The sequence below is a fragment of the Lepidochelys olivacea genome (genome assembly GCF_965140295.1).
Source record: "Lepidochelys olivacea isolate rLepOli2 genome assembly, chromosome: 2".
NCBI classification, from domain to species: domain Eukaryota; kingdom Metazoa; phylum Chordata; order Testudines; family Cheloniidae; genus Lepidochelys; species Lepidochelys olivacea.
Genome location: NC_140412.1, coordinates 70,006,614 through 70,033,238, shown reverse-complemented (window position 1 = coordinate 70,033,238; position 26,625 = coordinate 70,006,614). Strand labels below are relative to the sequence as shown.

The following is a 26,625-nucleotide window of genomic DNA, read 5'->3' as shown; positions in this document are numbered from 1 at the left end:
ACATTATGATTCTGTCATTTCCCTTTGAAAAAAATTAATTTGTTTATCTTTTCTGCACTTTGAATATTTCATTGTACAGTTTATATTCTGTATGTCTTCCAGAGATGGGCTATCGCTGTAAATGAAATTTATTAGTATCATTATTATTTAAATTGCAGTAGTGCCTGAAAGTCCCAACCAGGGATTTGAGGGGCATTGTGCTAGGTGCTGTACACACAGTTAATGGAGATATGGGCTATGAACCAAATTGCCAATAATCACAAGACTTGGATTTATTTGATGCTGAATACCAAACTCTATAACACATCAATGCTAGACAGTCTGAGCCAGAGTGTCTCGTAGAGGTGTCAATTTATTTTGTCTTGAAATTTTAGATACAGGCAGTAATACAGTTAACCTCCCCATCTCCCTTCCCTCCCCCCCATCCCTCCAATGTGTACCCAATATCACTCATTACTAGATCATCCCACATTAATTCACTTGTGGAGGACATCCCAACCCCTCTCCATATGGAAGGAGAGAAGTGGCACTTCTGTCACACAGTCTCTCTGGTTCATTGGCCTTACACAGATGCCCCTGGATTGGAACTCATCAAGTAGAGAGCCTGGTGACTTTTGGGAGAGGAAGGGGTGGAGCACGTTAGATGAGATGTCTCTTTCCATAGTACTGTTCCCTCTTTGCTCCCAGATTTTCACATGGAAATCCAGGAAAATCGTGAATGGGAGCTGTGATATTTTGCTCTGGATCCCTTCTTTGGCTTCTTCTAAGCTGCTGAGAAAGGACCCAGTTAATGATTACATAGTTGTTATTGAACCAGGCTGTTAAATGGAAGGGAGACCACAAGAAAGTAGCCTCCCAGCAATTCCTTTTCCTACGGACACATCCCTAAGAACCACAGGGTTAGAAGGGAAAAACCCGCTGTGGGGAAAATCCTTGAGTTCTTCTTCAAGTGCTGTCCCTGTGGGTGCTCCACTCTAGGTGTGAGTGCGTCCCAGCGCCATTGATGGGTAGCAGTGCCTGGTCAGGACGCAGGAGCTCAGTTCATATCTCCCGTCTCGTTGGAATCTTCCTGAGCAGCTGCGTCCCGCACCCTCCTCAGTTTCTTCTCAACCGTCCCCAGCTGCCTCCGGGCAGTGCTGCTTCTCTTCCCTGGTCTCTGTAGGAAAAAAGTAACAAAGAATATAGAAATAGTTATTAGTTACATCCCAGTTGTTTCCCTTCCTATAGTGTAGTTACATAGTTATTGACTTAGTTAAAAAAAAACAAACAAAAAAACCCAAACAAACAACAAAAACTTTTTGCTTCAGGCTTGTCTCTTGCTGAGACACTCTCCCCTGCCATTTCCAATTCACAATGCCAGGGGCTTCAGGATTCAAAAAGTGTGTTTCCTGTCAGGACTCCATGCCATGGTCGGACGGGCATGCACATTGTGTGAAGTGCCTCGGGGAAACCCACATCCCTGCAAAGCTGTACGAGCCTCAAGTCAAGGGCTCGGCGCGATAGGGACCTGCAGCTTAAAAGGCTTCTGATGTAAAAATCCCTGCAGCCGCTTCCGGAGATGGGGAAAGTTAAACCCGCTCCTACACGGTCCCTGGCCAGATCTGAACCAGTTGGGAGCGCTGCTTCACCCTCTCTGGAGCAGAGGCAAGAAGCACAGCAGTCTCACGGGAGAGACTTCGACAAGGGTAAAGGGCCTCCCATGAGATCCTTACCCTCTGTGCTGACAGCACCACAGGCAGGTGCCTCAGCTCTTCCGAAAGCCTCAGCCGCGGCTCCCGCAGACCGCAGAGGCAGGAACCCGACCTCCCGTCCCAGGAAGGTTTCCGTGGCACCGAGCGCCTCAGTGCTAAAAATAGCCACGGTGCCGGCTGCGCGCTCTGCCCCGGTGCCGACAAAGACATCAGCACCGACCTCCTCTGTGCTAAAAATAACCGCGGGGCCGACTGCGCGCTCTGCCCCGGTGCCGGGAAAAACGTCGGCACCGAGCCTGCCTCCTGCCCCGGCACCAGCAGCGGACCCCCTGCAGGGCACCTCCAACAGACCCGCAGCACCACTTTCACTTTCACTTGCTAACGCGCTAGAGCACAGTCCAGGCTCAGTGCAGTCCGGGGAGCAGGAGCAGCAGTTCCTCACTGAATGTGACCTCTCAGTGCCACCTGAGCCTAACTCTCCGCTCCTGGATACACAGGGCTCACTCTTCAAACAGCCGCTCTCACTGGGTACCTTCACTGACAGCAAACCCGATATACAGCACTAGGCGGAGTTCTCCTCACCTGCCTCTCCTCCTCCACCAGAACCTCTTCCACCTCAGGCTATGGTCCACAGCCACCAGCCTCAGTTTCCCTACTTTGCCCCCCCATGGACAGCACCTGGGTTCTCCTACCCTGTGCCTTGGCCTCAGTGGTATGCTTGGCCACATCCTCCTACCACTCATCCTCAGACCTCTTCCACAAAATCACTACCTGCTTCTGTGCCTTGATCTCCAGCTCCGTCCACTTCTAGAGTACCTGAACCCCCTCCTGAGAATGTGAGCTACGAACCATAACCTGACTCACCGAACCCTAAATTCTCCACCTGCTCCAGACGGAGCCCTCCCCCTCCCGCCTCCACAGAACATGGATGACTGTAAACAATTTCAAGAGCTTTTCAAGAGGGTGGAACTCAGTCAAGACATCCCCCTAGAAGAGGTTCAGGAGACACAACACAAACTCCTCAGAATCCTTCAACCCTCTGCACCCTGAAAGATCACGCTACCTATAAATGAAGCACTCCTGGAACCAGCTGACACTCTCTGGCAAACTTCTTTATTACCAACCTGCAGAAAGGCCGAACATGAATATTATGTTCCTGCTAAGGATGCTGACTTCCTATTTTCTCACCCACAACCGAACTCTCTCATCATGGATGCAGTTGCACAAAGGACGAAACAGCCACAATATCAGCCCACCCCGCAAGACAAGGACCTTAAACGCCTTGATGTCTTGGGTCACAAGGTTTACACATCCTCCACTCTACAATTCAGGATTGCAAACTACCCTGCACTCCTCGCCAGCTACAACTTTGATAACTACAATAAACTTTTTGAATTTGCCTCCTACATTCCAGAGGATAGGAGAGCAGACTTTAAATCAATTCTGAGCGAGGGCCAACTGATTTCCAGAAAGGCCCTATAAGCCTCTTTAGACACGGCAGACACAGCAGCCCGTACTTCTGCAACTGCTGTGGTTATGCGCAGATCTTCATGACTTTCTGCATCTGGCATCCCTAAAGATCTGCAGACCAATGTGGAGGACCTCTCCTTTGATAAAGACAAACTGTTTTCCAAATAAACCGACGAACTACTTCACACCATGAAAGATTCTAGAGCGACACTGCGCACTCTGGGTATTCACCCATCTCTTCCCAGGAGACAACAATACCAACCCTACCAAAGGCAGCACACACAACAGTATGATTGGCCTCAACCCAAACCATATGATATAAATAGGAATCGTGCTAGCCCCCTAAGTGCAGACAAAATCAAGCTCAAGCAACCACCTCCCATCCATCCGGGAATAAACAACAATTTTGAAACGTTGGTCGAGGGTCTGCGTGACAACCCCTTGATTCCACAGCCTACTTGCCTGTTTGGCCACCGCCTCCAGAGTTTCCAACATGCCTGGCAGTGTATTACACAGGACCGCTGGGTCTTTGAAATAGTTCAGTCTGGTTACTCTATCCCATTCATATCCTATCCTCCTACCCTTCCCCCTTCCCCGTCTCTCTTCAGGGACCCCTCTCATGAGCACCTACTTCGCGTATCAGTGGCTCACCTTTTCCAGCTAGGCGCAGTGGAATCTGTGCCGACACAACATCAAGGGAAAGGATTCTACTCCCATTACTTCCTGACCCAGAAAAAGACCTGGGGATGGAGGCCTATACTAGATCTATGCCGACTGAACAAATTTGTGAGGATACAAACATTCAAGATGGTCACACTGGGCACAATAATTCCTGCACTGGATCAAGGGGACTGGTTCACAGCCCTGGACCTACAGGATGCTTATTTACATATATCAATTCATCCAGCTCACAGACGCTTCCTGCTATTCACAATAGGTCACGACCATTTTCAATACAGAGTTCTTCCTTTCGGTCTCTCCACAGTGCTGAGAGTCTTTTCCAAAACTCTAGCTGTGGTTGTGGCTCACCTCCACAAACATGGGATCACACTTTTCCCTTAGCTGGATGATTGCCTCATCAAGTGCAACTCCTATGGTGAGACACTTCAAGCTACCCATTTCGCCATCTCCCTTTTTCACAGCCTAGGCCTCCAAATAAACATCCAAAAATCCACCTGACACCTACACAACAGATTGAGTTCATCGGAGCTCATCTCAACTCAATCCAGAGCAGTGTCTTGCTCCCATATCACAGATTCCTCACAATCACACAGCTCATATGCACGCTCTCTATTCATCCCAGGACACAGGCAAGAATCTGTCTACAGCTCCTTGGTCACATAGCAGCCACCACCTTCATGGTCCAGCACGCCAGGCTACACATGAGATGTCTTCAGGGCTGGCTCAGTTCGAATTTCAAACCCAACAGACACACCTTAGGGACACTGCTAACTCCTCCTCCCAATATTCTAGCTTCCCTACATTGGTGGACAAGACCAGAAAACCTATGCACGGGGGTTTCCTTCCAGCAACAATCCCCAATGCTCATGCTCATCACGGACACTTCCCTAATCAGTTGGGGAGCGCATCTAGGGGGACACAGGGCCCAAGGCCGGTGGTCCGCATCAGAGACGCACCTACACATAAATCTCTTAGAGCTCAGAGCAGTGAGGCAAGAATGCCTTCACTTTCTTCCCCTCATAAAGAACAAATCTATTCGGGTCTTAACAGACAACATAGCATGTATGTTTTACATCAACAGACAAGGGGGAGCCCGATCACATTCCCTTTGCATGGAAGCCATCCGACTATGGAATTGGTGCATACAACATCAAATACAAATCATCGCTTCCTACCTACCAGGCTGCCACAACACTACTGCTGACACACTCAGCAGGCACTTGTTGACAGAACACGAATGGGGACTTCACCCCGCAACACTTCAACAGCTCTTCTCACTCTGGGGCACCCCTTCAATAGACCTCTTTGCCACAACCCAGAATTGAAAATGTTGGCTGTTTTGCTCCAGAGCTGGACTCGGGACTGCATCCCTAGGAGACGCATTCCTCATCCCGTGGAACAGCTCTCTCCTGTACCCCTTCCCACCAATCCCTCTGCTACACAGCATTCTTCGAAAGATTGTAGACAACAAGGCCCGGGTCATCCTTATTGTCCCGGGTTGGCCGAGACAGACATGGTATCCTTACCTACTCCACATGTCCTCCCGTCATCCATGGGCTCTCCCCAACAGGCCAGATCTCCTTTCCCAGGACAACGGACGGGTTCTTCACCCCCAACTCCAAAAGCTCCACCTGACAGCCTGGTTCCTTTATGGTTCCAAACCCATGAACTAGCCTGTTCCAAGCAAGCCCGATATGTCCTCTTGCACAGTAGAAAAGACTCCACTAGTAAAACTTACCTGCAGAAGTGAAAGCGTTTCACCCTCTGGTGAATGCCCAATACGGTGACCCTCCCTAATATTCTAGACTACCTCCTGAAATTAAAACAGGATGGACTTTTGCTCAGCTCCATCAAAGTACACTTGGCAGCACTTACCACCTTCCATCACCTGTTAGAAGGTTATTCACTCTTTACCCAGCCCACCATAAAACGATTTCCCATGGGCCTGCAAAATGCCTTGATGGCCCATCCTCCCTACACAATCTTCTCCAAAGACAAAGTCACCCTTAGACCACATCCTAAATTTCTCCCTAAGGTGGTATCCACCTTCCACCTTAATCAACCTATATACTTACCTACTTTCTTACCCAAACCTCACAAGACTCCACATGAGGCAACCCTGCATACTCTTGACGTCAGGCGAGCAATCACCTTTTACTTAGACAGGACTAAGCCATTTCAAAAATCTCCACAACTCTTTGTCTCCATCACCGAAAGATCAAAAGGTACGGCTATCTCTAAACAATGTCTGTCCAAATGGATCTCTGACTGCATCAGATCCTCTTACCTTATTCAAAATATTCAACCTCCCGAAGGCATTAGAACTCATTCCACTCGAGCTATGTCGACATCCGTTGCCTTCCTACATAATGTACCCATTCCTGACATCTGTAAAGTGGCTACATGGTCATCTGAAAACACGTTTGCCAAACACTATGCTATCACACAAGATACCATGGCAGACACCATAGTAGGCCATACAGTACTCTCTACAGTACTCACTGCCATATCTCCAAAGTCCTACTGACCATAGTGGGAACTGCTACACATTCACCTAGAGTGGAACACCCACAGGGACAGCACTCGAAGAAGAAGGAGAAATTACTTACCTTGCAGTAACTGAAGTTCTTCAAGATGTGTGTCCTTGTGGGTGCTCCACTCCCTACCCTCCTCCCCTTTACTTTGGAGTACTAGTATAATTGCTCCATGGTAGAGAAGGAACTGTGTGTGTGTGTGTGTGTGTGTGTGGGGCGGGGGGGTGGGGTGTGTACGGGATCCAGGTGCTCAGGAAGATTCCAACGAGACGGGAGATACCAACTGAGCGCCTGCATCCTGAACAGGCACTGCTACTGAAAATCTCCGATCAACGGCGCCGGGACACACTGACACCTAGAGTAGAGAACCCACAGGGACACACATCTCGAAGAACCTCAGTTACTGCAGGGTGAGTAACTTCCCCTTTTCCACTCCTCCAGACAACCTCTCATAGGTTTTTCAGTGGCAGTCTTTATTTTGCAACCTCCTGTCTTAAGAGACCACACCATTATTATTTTTTATTAGTACTATTAGTACTATTATTATTTGTTATATCTATTTGTATTACAGTAATGCCTAGAAACCCCAGACTAAATCAGGGCCCCATTGTGTTAAGCCCTGTACAGAAACATCGTGAGACATTCCCTGCCCTAGAGAGCTTGCAATCTAAGTAGACAAGCTGGACAAATGAGTGGGAGACAAAGGAAGTGTCTCCAGACCTATTGAATGCAGTCTTGCAATCTTAATCCACTTTTATTGGAAAACCCACTTCCTCTAAGCAATTGATTTTTTAAATTAATCATTTGGCTTGTTGCTCACGGCAGGTTTGGCTGTATCTTAAAATCTCCATTCTCATATGAACTCCATTCTCATCAACTCTTCCTCTGCAGTAGTGTCTCTCAGGAAAATGCCTGCTATCCTCTGACGTTTCTGCACATTATAACATGGGTCTCTGTCGTGGAGTTTTGCAATGATGAAACAGCCATGCGCCCAGATCAGTAGTGTCAAACAATCAATTTTCTTCATTCTGCTTTGAGCTAGTCAATACAGTCCCTTAGAATTGCTGGCAATGTGGGCCTCTCAGATTGGTTAATGATTAAACTGTCAGCTTCCTGGACTTCTGAAATATTCCATGGAGTTGCACTGTCTCTCACAATGTATACTCATCAAGTGAATATTGCATCATTTAATGCCATGGACTAGCAGGGAATGGATAGTACCCTTGCTGGCAATGATAATTAATGTTTAAAAAAATGGATGCAGTGTTATTGCCAAATTGTATCCAAAATATGGATATGTTCAGCTTTATTGATAATTTGACCAGAATATTAAAGAATTAAAAAGACTCAGAAAATATCTTCTCAAATACATAAATTAAATGCTTTAAATGAGACGGATAAAGAGCTGCACTAGCCTGCAACCGTCCACTATTAACACCTCTGGTGCTTCTAGCATATGTGACTGTAAATGGAGAGTTTTTGAAGTGAATCTTTCTTTCCTTACAATAGCTTGTACTGTGATGAGGCGGTCTGTCCCCCTAAGGGTAGTGGTGCCTGGGGTCAGCCTACCTCCATCATGTGGTGTGGCTCTTTAAGATTTGGGAGGTCTGGTATGCAAGGTCCTAGAAGATATTGATTCGAGAGGAAGTGGTCTTGCATATAAGTAGTGTTGAGAGAAAATCTTGCTACTGTTTCTTTAAGGGCCCAGGACCAGGAGTCTCGTAGAGCAGGTGGGGCAAAGTTCCCCCTTCTCCCAGCCAACTGGGATGAGCTTTAGAAAGGGGAGCAGTGTATATGCTACCTCCTCCTTAATAGCAGAGAAGGCCTGCCTGCTGAATCATAGAATATCAGGGTTGGAAGGGACCTCAGGAGGTCATCTAGTCCAACCCCCTGCTCAAAGCAGGATCAATCTCCAATTTTTGCCCCAGATCCCTAAATGGCCCCTTCAAGGATTGAACTCACAACTCTGGGTTTAAGCAGGCCAGTGCTCAAACCACTGAGCTATCCCTCCCCACAAGGACTAATTGGGGAAAAGGGGCCAGCTGAAGGAGAAGCTGGCTAAGGACCTACAAGACCTAAGTTACAACCCCAGATCCAAGAAGGAGAGCTGGCTGGGGGACTCCTGTCTTGAGGGAGTGACTCTTTGAACTACAACCCAGCTCCAAGAAGGGGACTTGGGGTGATGGGGGCATGGGGAGCTCCTGAACAGGGGCAAGAAAACATGCCTGGACTGTTATATGGATCCAGAGAACGTATGTATTTGAGTGACTAAAATGGTGAGTTACACTTTGTGGATGTAGTTAATAAACCAGACCCCCCCAGAAAGGAGTATGTGCTTTGACCTAATCTGGTCTGGGTAATTGCTGCAAGAGTCTGAGTGGGAGCTATGAGCAATACACATGCAGGCTCACGAGGGATTGCTCTGAAAGCATTCAACCCTGACAAGGACCTTAATGTAATTACAGAAAAATGATGAGCACTACTGTATATCAGGGAGTGACTCCTTCCATGGTGCTGATGTTATATTCATTTGTATTTAAAGTTACTGGGTCTGATTCTGATCTGACTTAAACTGGTTTGACATTGACATAGCTCTGTGAATTCAGTGGAGTTACCCTTGATTTAAGATGGTGTAACTTAAATCAGAATCCGGCCAGATATATGAGTGTGTGTGTGTGTATGCACGTGCATGCATCCACGCACACACACACACACGCACAGAAAATTTTTATTTTAGGATGTACTTTGTTTTTATTTTGTTCATAGGAAATGGATGGTTTCTGGAGAAGATTGTAGTCAAGGATCCTGTCACAGACCTGGATTATTCTTTTCTTTGTCACAGGTTGGTGGTGTTTTCAAATGGGTTATGTTGTAATAACAACTAGTTGTTCGTGACTTCTCCAGTCAGGGGTGATTTGTGAGGTGCTTGTCCCCCGAGAATCGAATTGAGATGATCCAACTCCTTTTACATACTCTGCCAAACAGTCATAAGATGGTAACAACATCTGGTCACTTCAGACCTGTGATACATTTAACCATTGACTGAGCATTGAAACATTCTATGTAAGGTGTCTCCACCCCAAACTGCTACAACGTTCAGCAGCTGCTGGCTGGCACATCACCTCATCTGACATTTTGAATCTGACATCAGCTGATCCACCTCTCCCTATATCCAAGCCAACACTTTTCAGTTGAGTGGGTTGCTCTCTCTCTAAGGGTAATTCTGCACCATTGACAATATCAAGGGGAGCTTTGGCATTTACTTCAGTGGACTCAGGATCAGGCTTTCAGTTCTCATGAGGTGTATCTGAGTGGCTGGTCCTTCCCCTGTCCACCTCAAACCTGTCACTGAGCAGCAGCAGAACTAGAAGCAATCCCAATTTCCCTGCTGCTTCCCCTGTGGTCTCTTCTGCTCTGAATCTGCTACTCCCGTGCTCGTTTCTAATTTTATCTACTATCAAGTAACTCACAAATAGCTTATGGAAAGTCATATTAATAAAAATCAGTACAAATATTAGGAATTTGTAAAGTCCAGTCATGTATGAATCCAGCTACAACTTGCCAATGGCACCTCAATTCTGTGTCCTCCTTTCACTTCTACAAGTGAATAAATAAGTGCCCAAGTCAGCTTTGAGTGATTGATGTGCACCCTGAAATTGATTTATGTGTGCGTGTGGGCTTTCTGCCCATCTGATATAGCACCTCCTCTTAGCGTGACCTAATTTTGATTCAGTATTGTAGGTAAAATGAACTGCTACGGAGAGAGCTTGAAATACAATGCTAGTTTCATAAATAATTCAGGGACTGTTGAAATCTGTTTCACACAGAAAAATCCTCTGTGTGGTTGTAGGGCTTGATACACCTCTCACTGACATCATTTTTACAATGGTTCAACTCCTTTGATTTTAACTGAGTTATCTCTAGTTTACTGAGTGTAAGTAAGAAGACAATAAAGCCTTTTTTAGTTTTAATGGCACAGTTTCAACTGAATGGGTTGGGGGTGGGGAGGATGGTGTTGCCTGCAAGAAATTTGCTTCATGAGAGGCAATTTTAGGAATCTGTACAGCTGAGCTCCCCGCAGTAGCCTTTTGGGGGCAGACAGTGTGGTCAGTGGATCTGCTATTACTGATCCCTAGCATTGGAATACTAGTTGAGATCCCCAGGTAGGCAGGCTGACTTGGGCCTTTAGGTCCTGATCAAGAAAAGTGCTTAAGCACACATATAACTTTAAAAAAGTGAGCAATGGAAACTCTCACATGCTTAAAGTTAAGCACATGCTTAAGTGCTTTGCTGGTTCAGGGCCTCAGTGCACAAAATATTAAAATGTAATGTGTAAACATTGTGACAAAAATATTGCTGGGTTTGAGATCAAAACTATATAATCAGAATGGGTTCTGTTTCTCTCCAAAGATGGCTAGATCAAGGGGAAGAGGATGGTAAAATTGTAAGAGAACTAAATATCACTGACACCACCACCTTCTCTGCAAGTAAGCATAAAACAATGCAGAAGAGAGTCCCTTGTCACTGTGACTGTGTCAAAGGATGGCCAGGATACTGTGTAAACTGATCACATTCTCTCTATCTCTGCAGGGCAAGAGCTGGAACTCAAGAGAGAGGAAAACGTAAAGATTTTTTCTCTTTTAAAAAATTGATTTGGCAGTATACATAGTCTGTTCTAGGGAAAATCAGGTCAATAGTTATTTCTGTATGTGAAGTTTTCTTCCTGTATCTTCTCATAAGGGCTCTTTTCTTCCTTCTTTTAAAAATATAACCAGTGGGCTGCTGAAAGATGGAAGTTTCAGAAAGGCAACACTCTTCAGTTCTACAGCAGGCTTACCCATGGTTTCATACGCCTCAGTCCAGATGGCACAGTTGATGCACTTGGTGACAAGAAGGACAAATATGGTAAAATATTTACCAGATGGGGACGTGTGGGTGAACAGCACGAGGAAGGAGGGCATCATCAGATCATTGCGTGTGTCATGTATAAGATTCAAAATTAATTCTATCAGGAGCAGAGAATGGCAACCATGAATGTTCTTACTCTTGAAAGCATTTAAAACTATTAATAGTAAAAGCCACTTGGTTTTGTTGTAAAAGAACATCTCACAATGGCTTCCCATTATTAAATAGAATCTAGTTCTCACGTGATGGTTTAGTGATTCAGAATGCAAATCTCCATGGTAAGGGTGGTAAAACCCTCTCAACAACTGAGGCAGGTACCCCTCTCTACCAGTATCATTTCCATCTTATCTGGCTTAGCTTCAGCCAACTCACTCCCATTCAAGCCTCAGCTCTCTCTGGCAAGGAGAAAGAACTGTGTTACAAGTGTTTGAGAAAATGAGATTAAGAGCTTGTTGTCATGTACATTATGGCAGTGCAACCCAAAATGTCTCAGGTCTCTCCCAAGTGGCCTCTCCTATGCTCTGAACAGAACAGAACCTTGAAGGACATACTTGAGAGAGCCTTCAAGGCAATGAGCAAATTCCCAGCAATTACCTGTGGGATGTCTCTGAGAAATTGGGGCAGAAAACCCCCATGTGAATAACTCCTCAAGTAATCTTCTCCGTGCAGGACTGTCCACAGGTAGATAAATAAAATCTGATAGGCATGGAATATGGGTTTTACTTTATTTTCAGAAAGATCCCTTTTTAGTTATCATGGTTGCTCTTGGAGTGCAATTATTCAGTGACTCAGAATGTTGAATTAATCAAATCTCTAAGAATTGCCTAAAATTTCAGAGCATTCCAAATCCCTAAATGCAGTTACCCAGCATGAGAGCATCCTGGAAATCCAGGGAGTTTCAGGGAGTTTCATTTTATGATTATAAACTGTGAACTACTGGGTAAACCTCCAAATCAACCTCCTTACATGAACCAGGTCTCCTAGTCTGCACTGAGGCAATAAGCAAATCTGTTCAATTTTTAACACTATAGCTTGGACTGATGGATTATGTTTGATTCAATTCCACATGACACCACAGAGTTCATAATCATTTTGCATGCAGAATCCAAATTTACACTGCTGTCTGCTTACTGTGGACTGTTGCATCTGCATACACTTTCCTTCATGTGCATATGTGGACTTCTGCATGGAAGTTTTTTAAACATATAAACACATTAAATTTATAGCACTTTCTGTACATTTAATTTTACACAGAAGTAAAATCATCATGCATGTCATGTTCTAATTTTCAGTGAGTAGTATTTTCAGTCTGTGTGTAATTGTGCAGGTACCACAACTGCACACACAGTTACGGCAAATGACCATGTAAATAAAGCATGCAGCTAGCACAATTGTGATGTCAAATGTAGGCACAGAGCTACGTACACTTCTTGGCATGAAGAATACGTCTCTACCCCTCAAAATTTCCCTTGAACGTTTGTTTGGGTTAAATACATGCACATTACTGTAGACTAGCTCTGTACAGGAGCTGATGTGAGACTTGTGGCTTAATTTTTCATCTTGGGGTACTGTTCCTTGCACTCACCGTTAAGAATGAAGTTTCCAAAGAGAAGCACCATCTACTTATCTTTCATAGTAAGCAACTTTCGTGGAAGCTACTTGGGCTGAAACTTTCCTGTCTTTCAAATGTTGGTGGGATCACAAGGAACAATTTATTAATAACTTCGGATCAGATCCTCAGCTGGTATAAATCAGGTTAGCTCCAGTGTTTTTGATGGAGTAATGGCAATTTACATCAGTTGAGGATTTGGCTCAGGCATTATTAATTTTCCAGGGTTTTTTATCCCTAACTGGAAGCATTAAGAGAAGTGCCATTGTGATTATTATTTTCTGAGATGTGGTTTGATTCTGGCAGGTAGGAACACTGTCAGCATGCAAGATGCCCCCATGTATGAGATAATTACCTTGAATGTAATTGATCTAGTTAGAACAATAGTTTAAATAGGCATACAGTGCATGCAGCCTTGCTTCACTGAATGAATATGCTTAATTTTTTAACTACTAAACAGCAGGTTGCAACAAATCTATTTTATTATGAATGGAACAAAATTAGTCAATAGATAAAATCTCTGGGCCAGATTCTGCCATTCTGAGTAGTACCTTGCACTGCAAGTGGGCTCATCAGAGTGATAGAAAAGGCCTATGGGAGAGAAATGACACACAGTGGAATTGCACCAGGGTTGAGTTTGACTCACTGTATTTATTGCTATCAGTGGGAGCTACATGCATTTAGGGAAAGTACAATGTTTTTTATGTATATATTTATAATGTGGTAGTGTCTGGAGGCCCCAGTTAGGGATTGAGGCTCCATTGTGAAAAGCACTGAACATTGTACTCTAAGAAGCACAGCCCAGAACTCTCAGCCCAAGAGGGAGGGGATAAGGTGACTGTCAGTCACCCTAGCACCCTCCTGATCCAGAGCTGCTCCAGGGACTGGAGAGGCCCCAGGAATAACGTGGCCCTGGAGCCTGTCTGAGTTATGGCAGCCCCCTGCGATGCCCTATGAGCCACAGTGATGTCTAGAATCTCTGTACTGCTGTGTGCTGCACCCTGCCCCAAACCCACACCTCTTGCCCCCAGGCCCACTCTGGAACATCTCTATACTGGGAATTATCTTCCATATTGCCTGTGCTGGGGGAATCCTCCCCTTACATATACGAGGCTATGCTGCTTCAGCCCTTTTATCAGGTCCACAGGTGCCAGAATTGGGGTGAGAATCTCTCCCTAAGTATATGAAGAGAGACAACAGGGAGCTTCCTTGTGTTCCCCTGTTGGCAAGGCTATTATTATAAGTATAATAAATAAACAACTGTCACTGCTAATGCAGTAAGCACTTCACTGCTTCACCATTGTCAAGGGTTTTGGAGGCATCATGGAAGAGGTAAACCTTAAGAATATGGAAATTCAGAGCCATGCTGCAAAATTTGTTTTTACAAATAATACATAGAATTCTGCTGAAAGAAATAGATTTTATCTCCCTATCTACCTTAGGATTGTATACTGCTGCCCTTCACTGTGGTATCTGTTTCAGAGTATCAGCCGTGTTAGTCTGTATCCGCAAAAAGAAAAGGAGGACTTGTGGTACCTTAGAGACTCACAATTTTATTTGAGCATAAGCTTTCGTGAGCTACAGCTCACTTCATCAGATGCATTCTGTGGAAAATACAGTGGGGAGATTTATATACACAGAGAACATGAAACAATGGGTTTCATACACACTGTAACGAGAGTGATCAGGTAAGGTGAGCTATTACCAGCAGGAGAGCGGGCGGCGGGGGGGGGGGAACGGGGACCTTTTGTAGTGATAATCAAGGTTGGCCATTTCCAGCAGTTGACAAGAACGTCTGAGGAACAGCGGGGGGGTGGGGGGGATTAAACATGGGGAAATAGTTTTACTTTGTGTAATGACCCATCCACTCCCAGTCTTTATTCAAGCCTAAGTTAATTGTATCCAGTTTGCAAATTAATTCCAATTCAGCAGTCTCTCGTTGGAGTCTGTTTTTGAAGTTTTTTTGTTGAAGAATTGCCACTTTTAGGTCTGTAATCGAGTGACCAAAGAGATTGAAGTGTTCTCCAACTGGTTTTTGAATGTTATAATTCTTGACGTCTGATTTGTGTCCATTGATCCTTTTATGTAGAGACATAGCCAGTTTGGCCAATGTACATGGCAGAGGGGCATTGCTGGCACATGATGGCATATATCACATTGGTAGATGTGCAGGTGAACTAGCCTCTGATAGAGTGGCTGATGTAATTAGGCCCGATGATGGTGTTCCCTGAATGGATATGTGGACACAGTTGGCAACGGGCTTTGTTGCAAGGATAGGTTCCTGGGTTAGTGGTTCTGTTGTGTGGTGTGTGGTTGCTGGTGTGTATGGTAACACCCATTGTTTCATATTCTCTGTGTATATAAATCTCCCCACTGTATTTTCCACTGAATACATCCGATGAAGTGAGCTGTAGCTCACGAAAGCTTATGCTCAAATAAATTTGTTAGTCTCTAAGGTGCCACAAGTCCTGCTTTTCTTTTTGTGGTATCTGTGTGTCTTCCACATAAAATCAATTAGCCATAGTGAGGCCTCCAGTACACTTCATCGAGTCCCTGGCTCCCTTTTTGGGGTATTGGGATGGGGTATTATTTTGTTTTGATATTTTACAAACAATAAATCTACTCTTACCAAGAGATTTTTGAGCTTCGCTGATAGCTCTCTGGCAGTGACTTTATAAGCTTCCCCAAATGAACTGGGAGGCGATCTGTTGATCAGAGTCCAAATTTTTCCTCAGTTCTAATTACTAATTTTTTTAATTCAGCCTCTTCCCTGTCAGATAATGTCTTTGCCAAATCAGAAGTCACTTGTGGGTATTAGATGTAAAAATGAGTTTGAATACATCTGTGGCTTTACTTTTTTTCTCCCCAAAACTCTTTAGGTCTTTTTGATGTGACTGTCAAAAGAAACGCACATGTATTTAAGAGTCATCAGATGCCACATCTTGCCCTTGCTCTTGACAATGGCTATGTCACTGGAATGGTATGAAATTGCCTTATTGCTTTTAATTGTTTCAGGATTATTATTATTTATTAATTATTTATAAATATATTAAATATAATGCAGCTTTTGTTCTCTGTACTAATAAGTAGCAGGTACTTCCAATCAGAGATGAGGCCAAGTTGCAAAACCAAAATCTGAAGTTTGAACTTGCCAAAGATCTGGAAAGTTTGGATTCTGCTTTGGTGCCTATCTATTTATATTTTTACTCTTTCCTCCTGCATCTCACTTAGTATTTCATTTAATATTTTCAATGGCTCATTGAGAAGTATTTGATTTATACAACCTTAAAATTATGAGCTGTGTTTCATTGTTTATACCAGCTAATCAAATGTTGACAACATATCTGGCATGCCCTGGCATCTCCTCTCCTTGGATAATTATCAGTGCCAAGTGCTAATTGTAAATATCCATTTATTTCCCTATCACTTTTTGTAACTAACCTGCCTTTCAAGGCTTGTTGCAAGTTAATGTTCCAAGCCTAGCTTGATCCCTGCTCTCTCATCCTCTCCTCAAAGGTAGATTTTTGTCAACAGCAACAGATTAGTACTGGTTTTACTTGCTTGCTTGTCTACATGTTTTCCTGACCTCAAGCTTCTTGGAAAGTCAAGCACGTGAAACCTTGTAAGTCCTACTAGGTGTGAACCAAAGAAACTGGATCCCATTTAGTCAACTTATGGGGAGGGTTCTTCCACAGCCCTGGTCAAATCAACAAGCAGATCAAGGGCCAGAAGATACAGCCTAGGCAACCTCAGTTTGGAGGTGGGAAAGGGAGAGACCTTGCTCCATCCCCTCGTCAACCTGCAAAGCTCTTGAGCTCTATGTTAGAGAGATTTTTAAAGAATGGAGCTCCTGAGTGCTGCAGGAGAGAGGCTCTTTCATCCCATTTCCCATGAAGCCCAGGATTCCTTTAGAAGGGAGTCTCTCCATCTTCCCCTGTAAACTCTTGAGATCTTCAGTAAATAGGCTCCTTTCTATCCTCCTCTTTGGCTCCCTCCTTTATCTAACGTCTTCACCAGTGGACTTTCTGCACTACAGAAGAGACGGCCTCTGTCCCTTTTCTTTCTCTTTCTCTTCTCCCAACTCCTGTAGAGATACTGAGCTCAACGGGAAAGAGTCTTCCTCCTGGAAGCCAAGCCCCGCATCACTCTGTCACAGCACTCACAGCATGTGATTAGGCAAGTGGGGTTCTGGAAGATAGAACTGTGTTTCACTGAGTATGGAACCAACTGTGTTTTGCTTTCCCTTATTTGAGAAGCAAGTAACCTAGTGGTCAAAACAGGCCACAAGCCTCCTTTATATAATATGCATCGGCTTTAGCAGAAGAATTTACTCAGCACCTTGCAGAATTGGACACCTATTTGGGAATGGCTTCAAGCCACAGAACAAATGGTGCAAACTCTTCTTGTTCCTGTTCCACAGAGCAATGAACAGCTCTTTCTTGTTCTCGACATCATTACAAATAGGGTGAAAGGATACCGTTCTTCTATTTCCACCTCTGTCACTGACTTTTTCTTTTGGATCTTGGGCAAGCCACTTAACGTCTCTGCCTCAGTTTACCAATTCTAAATTGCATATAGTAATAAAACACTTCTTCATAAGGGAGTTGTGAGGATTAATTAATTAATTATTAAAGCACTTTGTGATCCTTGGAAGAAACAGTAAAACAGTACTGTAATACTGTAATCAGTTGTATAGGTTTCAGATTTAATCAAAGGTCCTGTGGCTCTCTTGTTTCACAGTCTCATTTAAATTCCACCTGATGATTTCTTTTATTCTCAAAAGCTTCAGTTAGAGCACGTTGAAATGTTTTGAATGAAAAGGGTTTTTTTTCATGCAAAAATGGCCTTTCTTGGAAACAACCTTTTTATCTAATTTGTTATTTTAAAAGTTATCAAAACTGTTATTAAAATGGCTATTGACATTTTTCATTTTCTTAAACCTGAGTTTTCAGTAAATGAGAGATAACTTAATGTGTTAGATTAAAAAACTTAATGATTTTTTTTGAAAAAGCAAGAGTCCACTTTGAACCATGTGAAATGAAAATAGCTTTGAAATCTTGAAACTTTTCATTTTTGCCCAGCTCTGTTATAAATCCAATACAATGTGTATTTTTGTGTATAGTGTCTTTCATGCAAAAGGACCAGGAATTAATCCACAGCCCTTTACACTCTGACCAGACAAATACAAATAATAAGCCTGATTCAGCCATCTGGTTGGGTCCCTGTGGGTTGCTGCCTTCCCTAGATGTTTATCCAGGGAGAGCAATATAAACCCTGATGTGGGGGGCCACAGTGCTGCTGCTGCTGGTGAAAGGTACCTGAAAGATATTCCGAGTGCATTTCCTGGGAGCCCTGGCCTTGCACCCTCTCTTCTGACTCAGTCCAGTTTGTGGGCTGCACCAGGTGACCCCAGACCTCCGCAGTAAGGAGTCTGAGTATCTTAGTTCTTGTACCTGCACTCAGTGCAGAAGTTCTGCCTCTGGCAGTTCCTGACCTGACTTTCTCTAGCAGAACCCAGGAAACAAATTGTACCCAATGAACATAATTACAAATAGATAACAGGCTTGTCTTATTTCAAGATTCTGTCCCCAGTTTCAGGCTTCTCAATTTTAGAATTTCAAGCTCAAAAACAAATTTGAGAATTTCCATATTAGGTTGATCTTTATGGCTAATAGCAATATGTTTCTGGCACCAGGAGGAATTAATAGAGGTACAGAAATAGAGACCCCATGGCGTGACTTCTCTTTCATATTACTTATATCTAGTGGTTCATATAATTGATTATTCCTGCTTTTCTTATGTTAGAACAATGAAGATACTCTCTGTGAGCTTCAAGTTTATGTTCAGCCAAATCGCTGTGCAATTCTGGAATCAGCCCGGAATCCAGGGCACATGATTACATTCAGTCTTCAAGGCAAAGTAGCTGATGATACAGTAGGCTATGCAGGACTCTTGAAAGAATTTGGTGTGCATGTGAAGGTAAGGTTGGGGAAGCGAGATCAAGGAAACTAAACTGCAAATAGTTTTTTCTTGTAAAGCCCACTGGACTTGAACACATCCCAGCAAACTGAAAGTTGAAAGTGATCTCCTCCCACTAGGTGGAGCTAAAGACTGCAACTACAGTTTATCAGGGCGATATCATGATGTGAACCCTGAGGAAGTCACAGATAGTCAACATACCTTCCAAAACCAGGGTGGTATACACAACAGAGCTGGATGGAAAATTGTTTGCATAGGAGACAACAGCTTGCTAGTCGAAGGAACACTTATATGATTAGTGACAAAAATGTACTTGCGTCACTTACCACCTTATACGTTTCAGAGTAACAGCCGTGTTAGTCTGTATTCGCAAAAAGAAAAGGAGTACTTGTGGCACCTTAGAGACGAACCCATTTATTTGAGCATGAGCTTTCATGAGCTACAGCTCACTTCATCAGATGCATACCGTGGAAAGTGGAGAAGATCTTTTATACACACAATTTTTTTCATGCTTTGTGTGTATAAAAGATCTTCTCCACTTTCCACAGTATGCATCGGATGAAGTGAGCTGTAGCTCACGAAAGCTCATGCTCAGATAAATGGGTTCGTCTCTCAGGTGCCACAAGGACTCCTTCTCTTTCCACCTTATACATGGAAATGTGCCTGCAGTAGTTTGAAAAAAATAATTCACATCTTCTGCTTAATTGCTAATGTAAAGGTACAACTATTGCCAAATGATGGAGTGTATTAAGGTGACAAATCAAAGGGGGTTGGGGAAGCCATGTAATTTACAAATGGATATTTTTATCTTTCGATTTGTAGGGTGTGTTCCACAACGGTGCCATAATCCAGCTCACCACAAGTCTCTACCAGGCTCTCTGCCTCAGGCCTGATGGGAGCTGCAGTGGAGCAGGAAAGCAATCTGAAGAATCCTATTGGAAAGTGCATAAAATCAGCTCTGGAATTTGCATGATTGAGAGTCTGAAAAACCCAAGAATGTATCTGAGGATCAAGGATGGCGAGTGTAATGGAACAGTAAGCAGTTCTTGTTCATATTTGCCTTTTAAAATTTTTATAAGTAACTTGCCAATGCCAGAGGGGAAGGAATAAAATCTTTAAAGTCAGTAAAATAATAAACTGCATTACCCTCTGTTGTCTAAAATAGAGACTTTTTACACCTCCCATGCAGCCATAAAACTTGCAGAACTGGGAAACTCTGCTTTGAATAAGTTTAGCCTTTGCCTAAACCTTTACATGAATCAGAACTCTCTGTCTCATGCATGATATTTCCCTTATTCGGATCATTATATCTCTATTTCTGATCACAAAGGAATAAATAGGTCCAAACATGAGGCTATATTTATAGGATGGAACAGTTAGACAACAGTATGCTAAAAACTTAAAAAACAAACTGAATTGACACAAATATTCAAGTTTTTATTTTAAAGTTTTCCAACTGCGTATCACATTCAATTGTTGAACTCACATTTCTATATTTCATTTTTTTTAGGGGACGGGTGATGTGTACTGTCACTTTAAAATTGAGAAGAACTTAGAAAGTGGATCTGTGAGTCTAGAATCTGTTCAAAACAGAGGAATGTATGTTGGTCTCCAACCAGATGGCCAGACCAAGCCAGTTGTTCACACTGGAGAGAGAAACATTTTGTTCTACCCACGAGTCATCAAATGTATGCAACTTTGAATACTAAACAAACCACTGAGTATTTCACATATTTATAGCTGTACATGTAAATATTTATGACCACAAAGTTTAAGGCAAAAATATAGAGACCAGACTTGAAAATTTGATCTTGAACGTTTTAAATGAGAAACATATCCTACTTGCAACTAATTCCTCCCATATACATTGGTAATTTTTATACCTCATTTTACCAACTCAGGAGTTAAAAGAAAAAAAAATTGTTTTTTTGCTGAATAAATGAAACTTTGAGTATGTGGATAAAAACAATGGTCATAACATCTGGTTATTACAGCTCCCTGATTCTCTGCCCAACTCCAGTCACTGGTTAGAGTAGCCTGGGGGCAGCTCTACCATGTGCCAGCTGGCAGCAGTTCCCAAGAAACTGCTCCCCAGCTGAATACAACTTGAATGTGCTCTGGCCATACCCCCTCTGTAACTTCAATATGCCCCTCACTGCTGGAGACTGCAAGAAATATGGCATAGGAGCCAGGTAGGCTGGTTGTATATCTGGAGTGGACACTCTCACTCCGGAAATCCCCAAAGTGTGAATGGAGCAGAGTGGAGAATCTGCTCCACTGTCAGTGGCTGCTAACTATGCAGACCTGACAGCTTTGTTTTTATACATTTCTGTGTTGCTTTAATCATGGCATCAAAGCACCTCCATAAAAACTAATGAATTAAGTATCACAACATCCTTGTGAGGTATATTATTATCCCTGTTTCTACAGATGGGGAACTTCCACACAGAAAGTCTGTCAGGAGTTAGAACCCAGATCTCTGAGTCCTCTGCCCGAGCCACAAAGCTGTACTTCCTCATGAGTATCTGCCCCCTTCATTGAACTGTAGCTTTAACACACACCGTAGTTGTCTGCAGGCCAGTTCAAAAGAAAATAAGCACTTCTGCTCAACAGTCAGAAAGTGTAAACAGTACAACGCACAGTACAAAGTCTCATCATGAGTAAACTATGGAATAGATTTGAAAATGTACATCTCTGAGTTTCTGTTGGAATGTCTACTAGGAGCGGCAATCTTGCTAAATATTGATAACATTTCTGTGATGCTGACAATCTGGAGCAAATGACCAGAATTTGTTGATCAGTTTTTATCTTTTTTCACTTAATGTCCTCTTTTTTATGAGGCAAAGAAGGAGAAGTTTAAAACAGAAATGCTTTTTACATGGACATTCAGATAAATGGGAACATGAAACTAGTCTTCAGGAACTAAAAGACATTAATTTGGGATTGCCTTTTAAAATTAATATATAACTGCTGTACCTTATGGGCTGCATTAGGCACAGACACACTGAGATGTGTGTGTAGGGGGGGGAAATGTTGGACTGTCTAAGTGGCAGTGCTTGAAGTCATACTTGTCTAGGTCCCAGTGCCACCAGAGTCATTGTCATTATTATTATGAGAGAAGGGTGTTATATGGGTAAGAGGTAGTCCTTCCTACCTCTTTAAGAATGGTATAAAAAAAGCTAGGCTGTACTGCCCCAGAGCAACCTATCTAGTACTATCCCATGGCCAGATGTGGAAGCCACTCCCATCTAAACATTCCCTCACGGGGCCAGTCTGTTCTAACCACCTTGGCAGCAGAGAGCCGTAAATTAGCTTTCTGAAGTCTCCTGAGCAGATGTAGTAGAGGGTAAATAGCTCCCTGTAATTTCTCCCCCTCTAGTGCTCCCACACAGGGACAGACATAATTCAGACTGTGAATTTTTGGAATTTCATCTACTGATTCTTTTCTGATGTTGAATCATAGGATGGATAACAAGAGCTACTAAACCTCTTGTTTCCCCACAGAGAAAGCAGTTTAATAGGTTGATTAAAACTTTCCATGGTTCACTCTTACAACCCCATCTCATACAGAACTCCCGTATCTTTGAAGGCAATGGAGTTTTAATTGCAGAGACAGCCTTGTCTTCATATGGCATTTATAATCCCATCTACAAAATGGGAATAGTTTCATATGATTAAAATGGCCTTCTTCTAAATTAACATTGCTTATGCTTTAATGATTATTCCTTTATAATGGGATTTTCAAAGGAGCTGGGGCCTGGATCCTTAAAGGTATTTAGTCACCTAACTCCCATTGATTTCAATGAAAGTTAGGAGCCTAAATAGCTTTGAGGATCTGGGCCCAAGTGATTTAAGTTCCCAATTCCTGTTGAGTTAGGCAATTAACTCCCTTAAGGTCCTTTGCAAATCCCAGCCTTCATGTTTCCCTAAAAAGACCAGTTCTTGATTCTAATTTGGTAGTTTAATGGGGTGATACATTATCCAATTTTCATCACACTCAGGGCTTGTCTATGCAAACATTGAGTTTGCGGCTGGCTAGGATGTAAATCTACCTTGCACTAGCCTGCTACTCACTAAGTGTCCATGTGGACCCTACTGTCATGCACTAAAAGTTCCATAGAGTGCTTTGATGCACCCCATAATGAAATATATGAGCCAGTTGATAAAGAATTATATCATTCAGAGCCCTTTTTTATTTTCCATTTGGCGTGCAGCTGATAGTCACTTGGCCAGTGAGAGCCTGGCAGAAACCAGTACAGTCACAGCTTTTTATATCTTGTGGATGTTAGCTCAAAGATATTTCAGATAAAAAATGAGAGAGCCCATGAAAATGAGGAATTGACCATCAAGCTTTGGCTATAAGTTGGGAACCCCAGACACAAAAAAGCAGTATAAACTCATCAAAAATACCTCAGTCAGCAGACAGAGACAGTATTATAGCACACAGTTTATATTATTATTTAAACAATTCCAAAGGTACACAGAAGCATTATAATAAAAGTAATCATAACCATGGCATCACTGGAAGTTCAGTGCATGCACCATGCGTGTGGTTGGGAGTGAAGGGGGCAGAATATTTGAGTCACTATATACCATGCAGATGAGAGAGAAGAATTTTTCCTCCTAAACCCATGAAGAAAAGGGTTTTCAATGGAAAGCCTTAACTAAAGCAATGCTAACTGGCATCACTATAATAAAACTAATAGCTACTCCATTATAGACTCAAGTATCAAAGTTGGTTCCTAAAATACCTTGCTTCTTAATAAAAGAAGATAAAAGGACGTAATGCTTTTTTCAGAGCAGCCAAGATTTGTCTCTTTGCTATTTCATAGTTCAGAAATGGCCACTGGCAGTTCTATTTGAAAGAAAGCAATGGCCCCCTTTAAGAAAGAAAACATCAGTGGAGGGACTTAACGTCAAGAAAACTGCATTTGAACGAGTCATTTGATTCATACATCAATGTTAAATTGTTGCTTAGAATCGCAAAGCGGTGAATGGATTTTATTGGCATGCCATCTTTTTTTCTTTTTTTTTTTTTATGCTTGCTGCTAGTAATAAAAACCTATTACTTACATCTATGCAATGCACAGAGAAAAGATTTTGGTATATCTTGTACATTTGTCTGACAATTGCAAGGTTTATTACTAGTTTTTGCCATTGAATACATGGGTAGCTTTTAAGTAGGAGAAGCCAATGATTTTTTGGTAGTGTCACATCTTACATTTTGTTATTTTAGTTGGCAGGGAAAAGCCTATGGGAACATCTGCGACTCCCACCCAACCAAAGAGAGGGATCAGAGAATCTGAACATCAACCAGCAAAAGCCCAGAAGCCAGTGGCTCAGAGCCCATCAGCTTCTCCACCCCCAAGTAAGGAATAGTTTTCAAAAATCTATATTGCAGTGCTGTGATTTGTCTGCCTTTGATGTTTCTTTGTGATGGCCTACCCTAGGGACGACACCACATGGCTTTTCTAGACTGTTGCAATGTACAGTGTGGATATGAACTGCTCTTTAACAGACTTGTTCTTATCTGAAGAAGCAGTGAAGTTTATCATATTGGTTAGCCAATAGTCAGCGTCTAACTGATTTGACTAATTTCACTGTGCTGATTTTGAATACATTATTATAATATAGCCCAGCTCTTTTCTCTACTAATCTGAGCCACTCTACATTCTATATAACTGCGCTAATACAATGTAGGGCCCAATACAAAAGCCCATTGAGGTCAGTGGAAGTCTTTCCATTTACTTTAGTGGACTTTGATATGACTGCATCATATTGTTGTGTATAATTTACTGGGGGAAGGGAGTAAGGATTCTTGACCCAGTACATACTGGCCTCAGTACTCTGTTGCCCCCAATATCCATGGGATGCAGATGAGGAGGACCTGTTCCCAGGACTGATGGGGTGAGGAGTTGTTAATGCTGATCTGATCCATGTCTGCCTGTGGCCCGCAAGGAGCCATCTATCAGCTGGGCATTGCTGAAGCCTTGAGCAATTCTCTCCCCCTAGTAACCTGCTACACTGGGAGTGGCATAAAGGGATTAAGATCATATTGTTTGGGGCAGGGTTGGTTCCCTAGTGTGTGTTATGTAGTGCCTAGCAGATTGTGGACACTGCCATAATATAAACAATAACACTGATTCACCAGTGATACCATTTACAGTGAGAAGTGTTTGAGACGGAAAACTCAGGTATTTTGGTATTTTTTAAAGTTTCAGTATTTCACTTCCACCCCCATTCAATTTAAACCAGGGTTTTTTTTAAGGGATTAATAATAAAAACAAAACAAAAAAACACCCTGTATTTCTAACTAAATGGAAATGTCTGCTCTTCAACCACAAAGATTGCTGTTTGATAGTAATTCTTGCCCTGGTCCTCGGATTACTATGGTACGAAATAAAATAAATAAACTTGCAGCAGTCAAGAACTCAGTTTGCAGGAGTTTCATGTTCTCTTCCAAGTCTAAAGATTTCTGATTTAGCAGGACAAGGTCATGCAGCCCACGTGCGAACTTTCTCTGAAGGGAGAATCTTGTTCTTATCTCAGTGGTGCAACGTTCCCCTGTTCAAGAAAGGGGTCAGGATGGTGGGGTGGAGTAGGGGAACAGACCTCTGCTTTGCGTGGTTCACCTATGTTTCAGATGCTGGGGGGGAGGATGGAGAATCCACAGTTATGCAATTCTTCCATCCTTCCCCTACCTCTGCAGAGGGGACATGCTGGGGTTGTAGAGCCTCTAGTGTTGTGCACTATTTGGCTGGACAGCTTCCCCTCCTCCCCCCACAACAGATAATAAATTGAGGAGCCCAATTGTCAAACTAGGGCCCTCAAATTTGAGTTGCCCAGTTCTGCTTTTGATTGACATTGCTGGAATTTAGGTACCGTTGTGCCTGTATAAACAAAATGCCAAATTTTGGCATGCTAATTTACAGGGTACCCAGATCTGAAAACTGGGAGCAATATGTTTTATACCAGAGGAGACTTTAAATGCAGTGCAGGATTAGGACTGCACCAAACTCTCCTGGTTTAATTAAAATCAGTGCAGACTATTTTTTCTAACGATTACGAATTATTTTCATATAGCACAGACATCTCTGTGGCAGCATCACTGCTGTGTTCATTTCAGAACACTATCTCCGTTTCTGGTCCCTTAGGCTTCCTCTGGTATTGCCCTGTGATGTGGCACCAAGAGCCGCCTGCATGTGTCATAGATTGTCCGAAAATGGTTCAGTGCATTGAATTTAAAATATAGGGCAACAGCACACACATCATTAAACGTAGTTTCAACAAAGCAGAATGTTTTTAGGGTTTGGTACTCAGGATCGTTTTCCAGAGGAGATATTGACCCTAAAAATGGTTCAGGTAAAGTCTCTATCACACTTTGTAAGGAGTATTTATGAGCAGTAATAACTATGGGGTCCTTTTTATGTCAATGCAAACTAAATGGAAATACAAAAGTTGACTGTATCTTTCAAAGAAAATGTTTCTTTTATGAAGAATATTTTCCTATGGAGCATTTTAACAGGTGACTCACTTTTCACAGGGTTTTTTTGGGGGTGTGGGGGTAGGGGGGAATCATTGAAAGCTGAAAGATTTTTAATCCACATTGACCTATTACACTGATTTTGTTTTTAAATCCTCAAGTTAGTATTCATAAAAGGGTGGCAATTGATTCTGTAAGTGGATGTTTAGTGTATGTCCCCAGCTATGCCCCTAACATTCACCTTTATAACATCTACAGTAACTCTTTAAGTTG

General features: G+C 42.8%; 1 protein-coding gene across 1 annotated transcript in view; it reads left to right on the top strand.

The window, feature by feature from the left end:
- The window catches only part of RP1 (RP1 axonemal microtubule associated), a gene marked incomplete at its 5' end in the record, with an annotated part of 312,243 nt that overhangs the window by 47,260 nt on the left and 238,358 nt on the right, over positions 1-26,625 (top strand). The window contains 9 exons of the mRNA XM_084619857.1: positions 9,143-9,218; positions 10,787-10,863; positions 10,967-10,998; positions 11,152-11,281; positions 15,770-15,870; positions 18,696-18,869; positions 19,692-19,904; positions 20,380-20,557; positions 24,106-24,237. Of these exons, the coding sequence (XP_084475983.1) occupies positions 9,143-9,218; positions 10,787-10,863; positions 10,967-10,998; positions 11,152-11,281; positions 15,770-15,870; positions 18,696-18,869; positions 19,692-19,904; positions 20,380-20,557; positions 24,106-24,237 (1,113 nt within the window). The remainder of the gene's footprint in view (positions 1-9,142; positions 9,219-10,786; positions 10,864-10,966; positions 10,999-11,151; positions 11,282-15,769; positions 15,871-18,695; positions 18,870-19,691; positions 19,905-20,379; positions 20,558-24,105; positions 24,238-26,625) is intronic.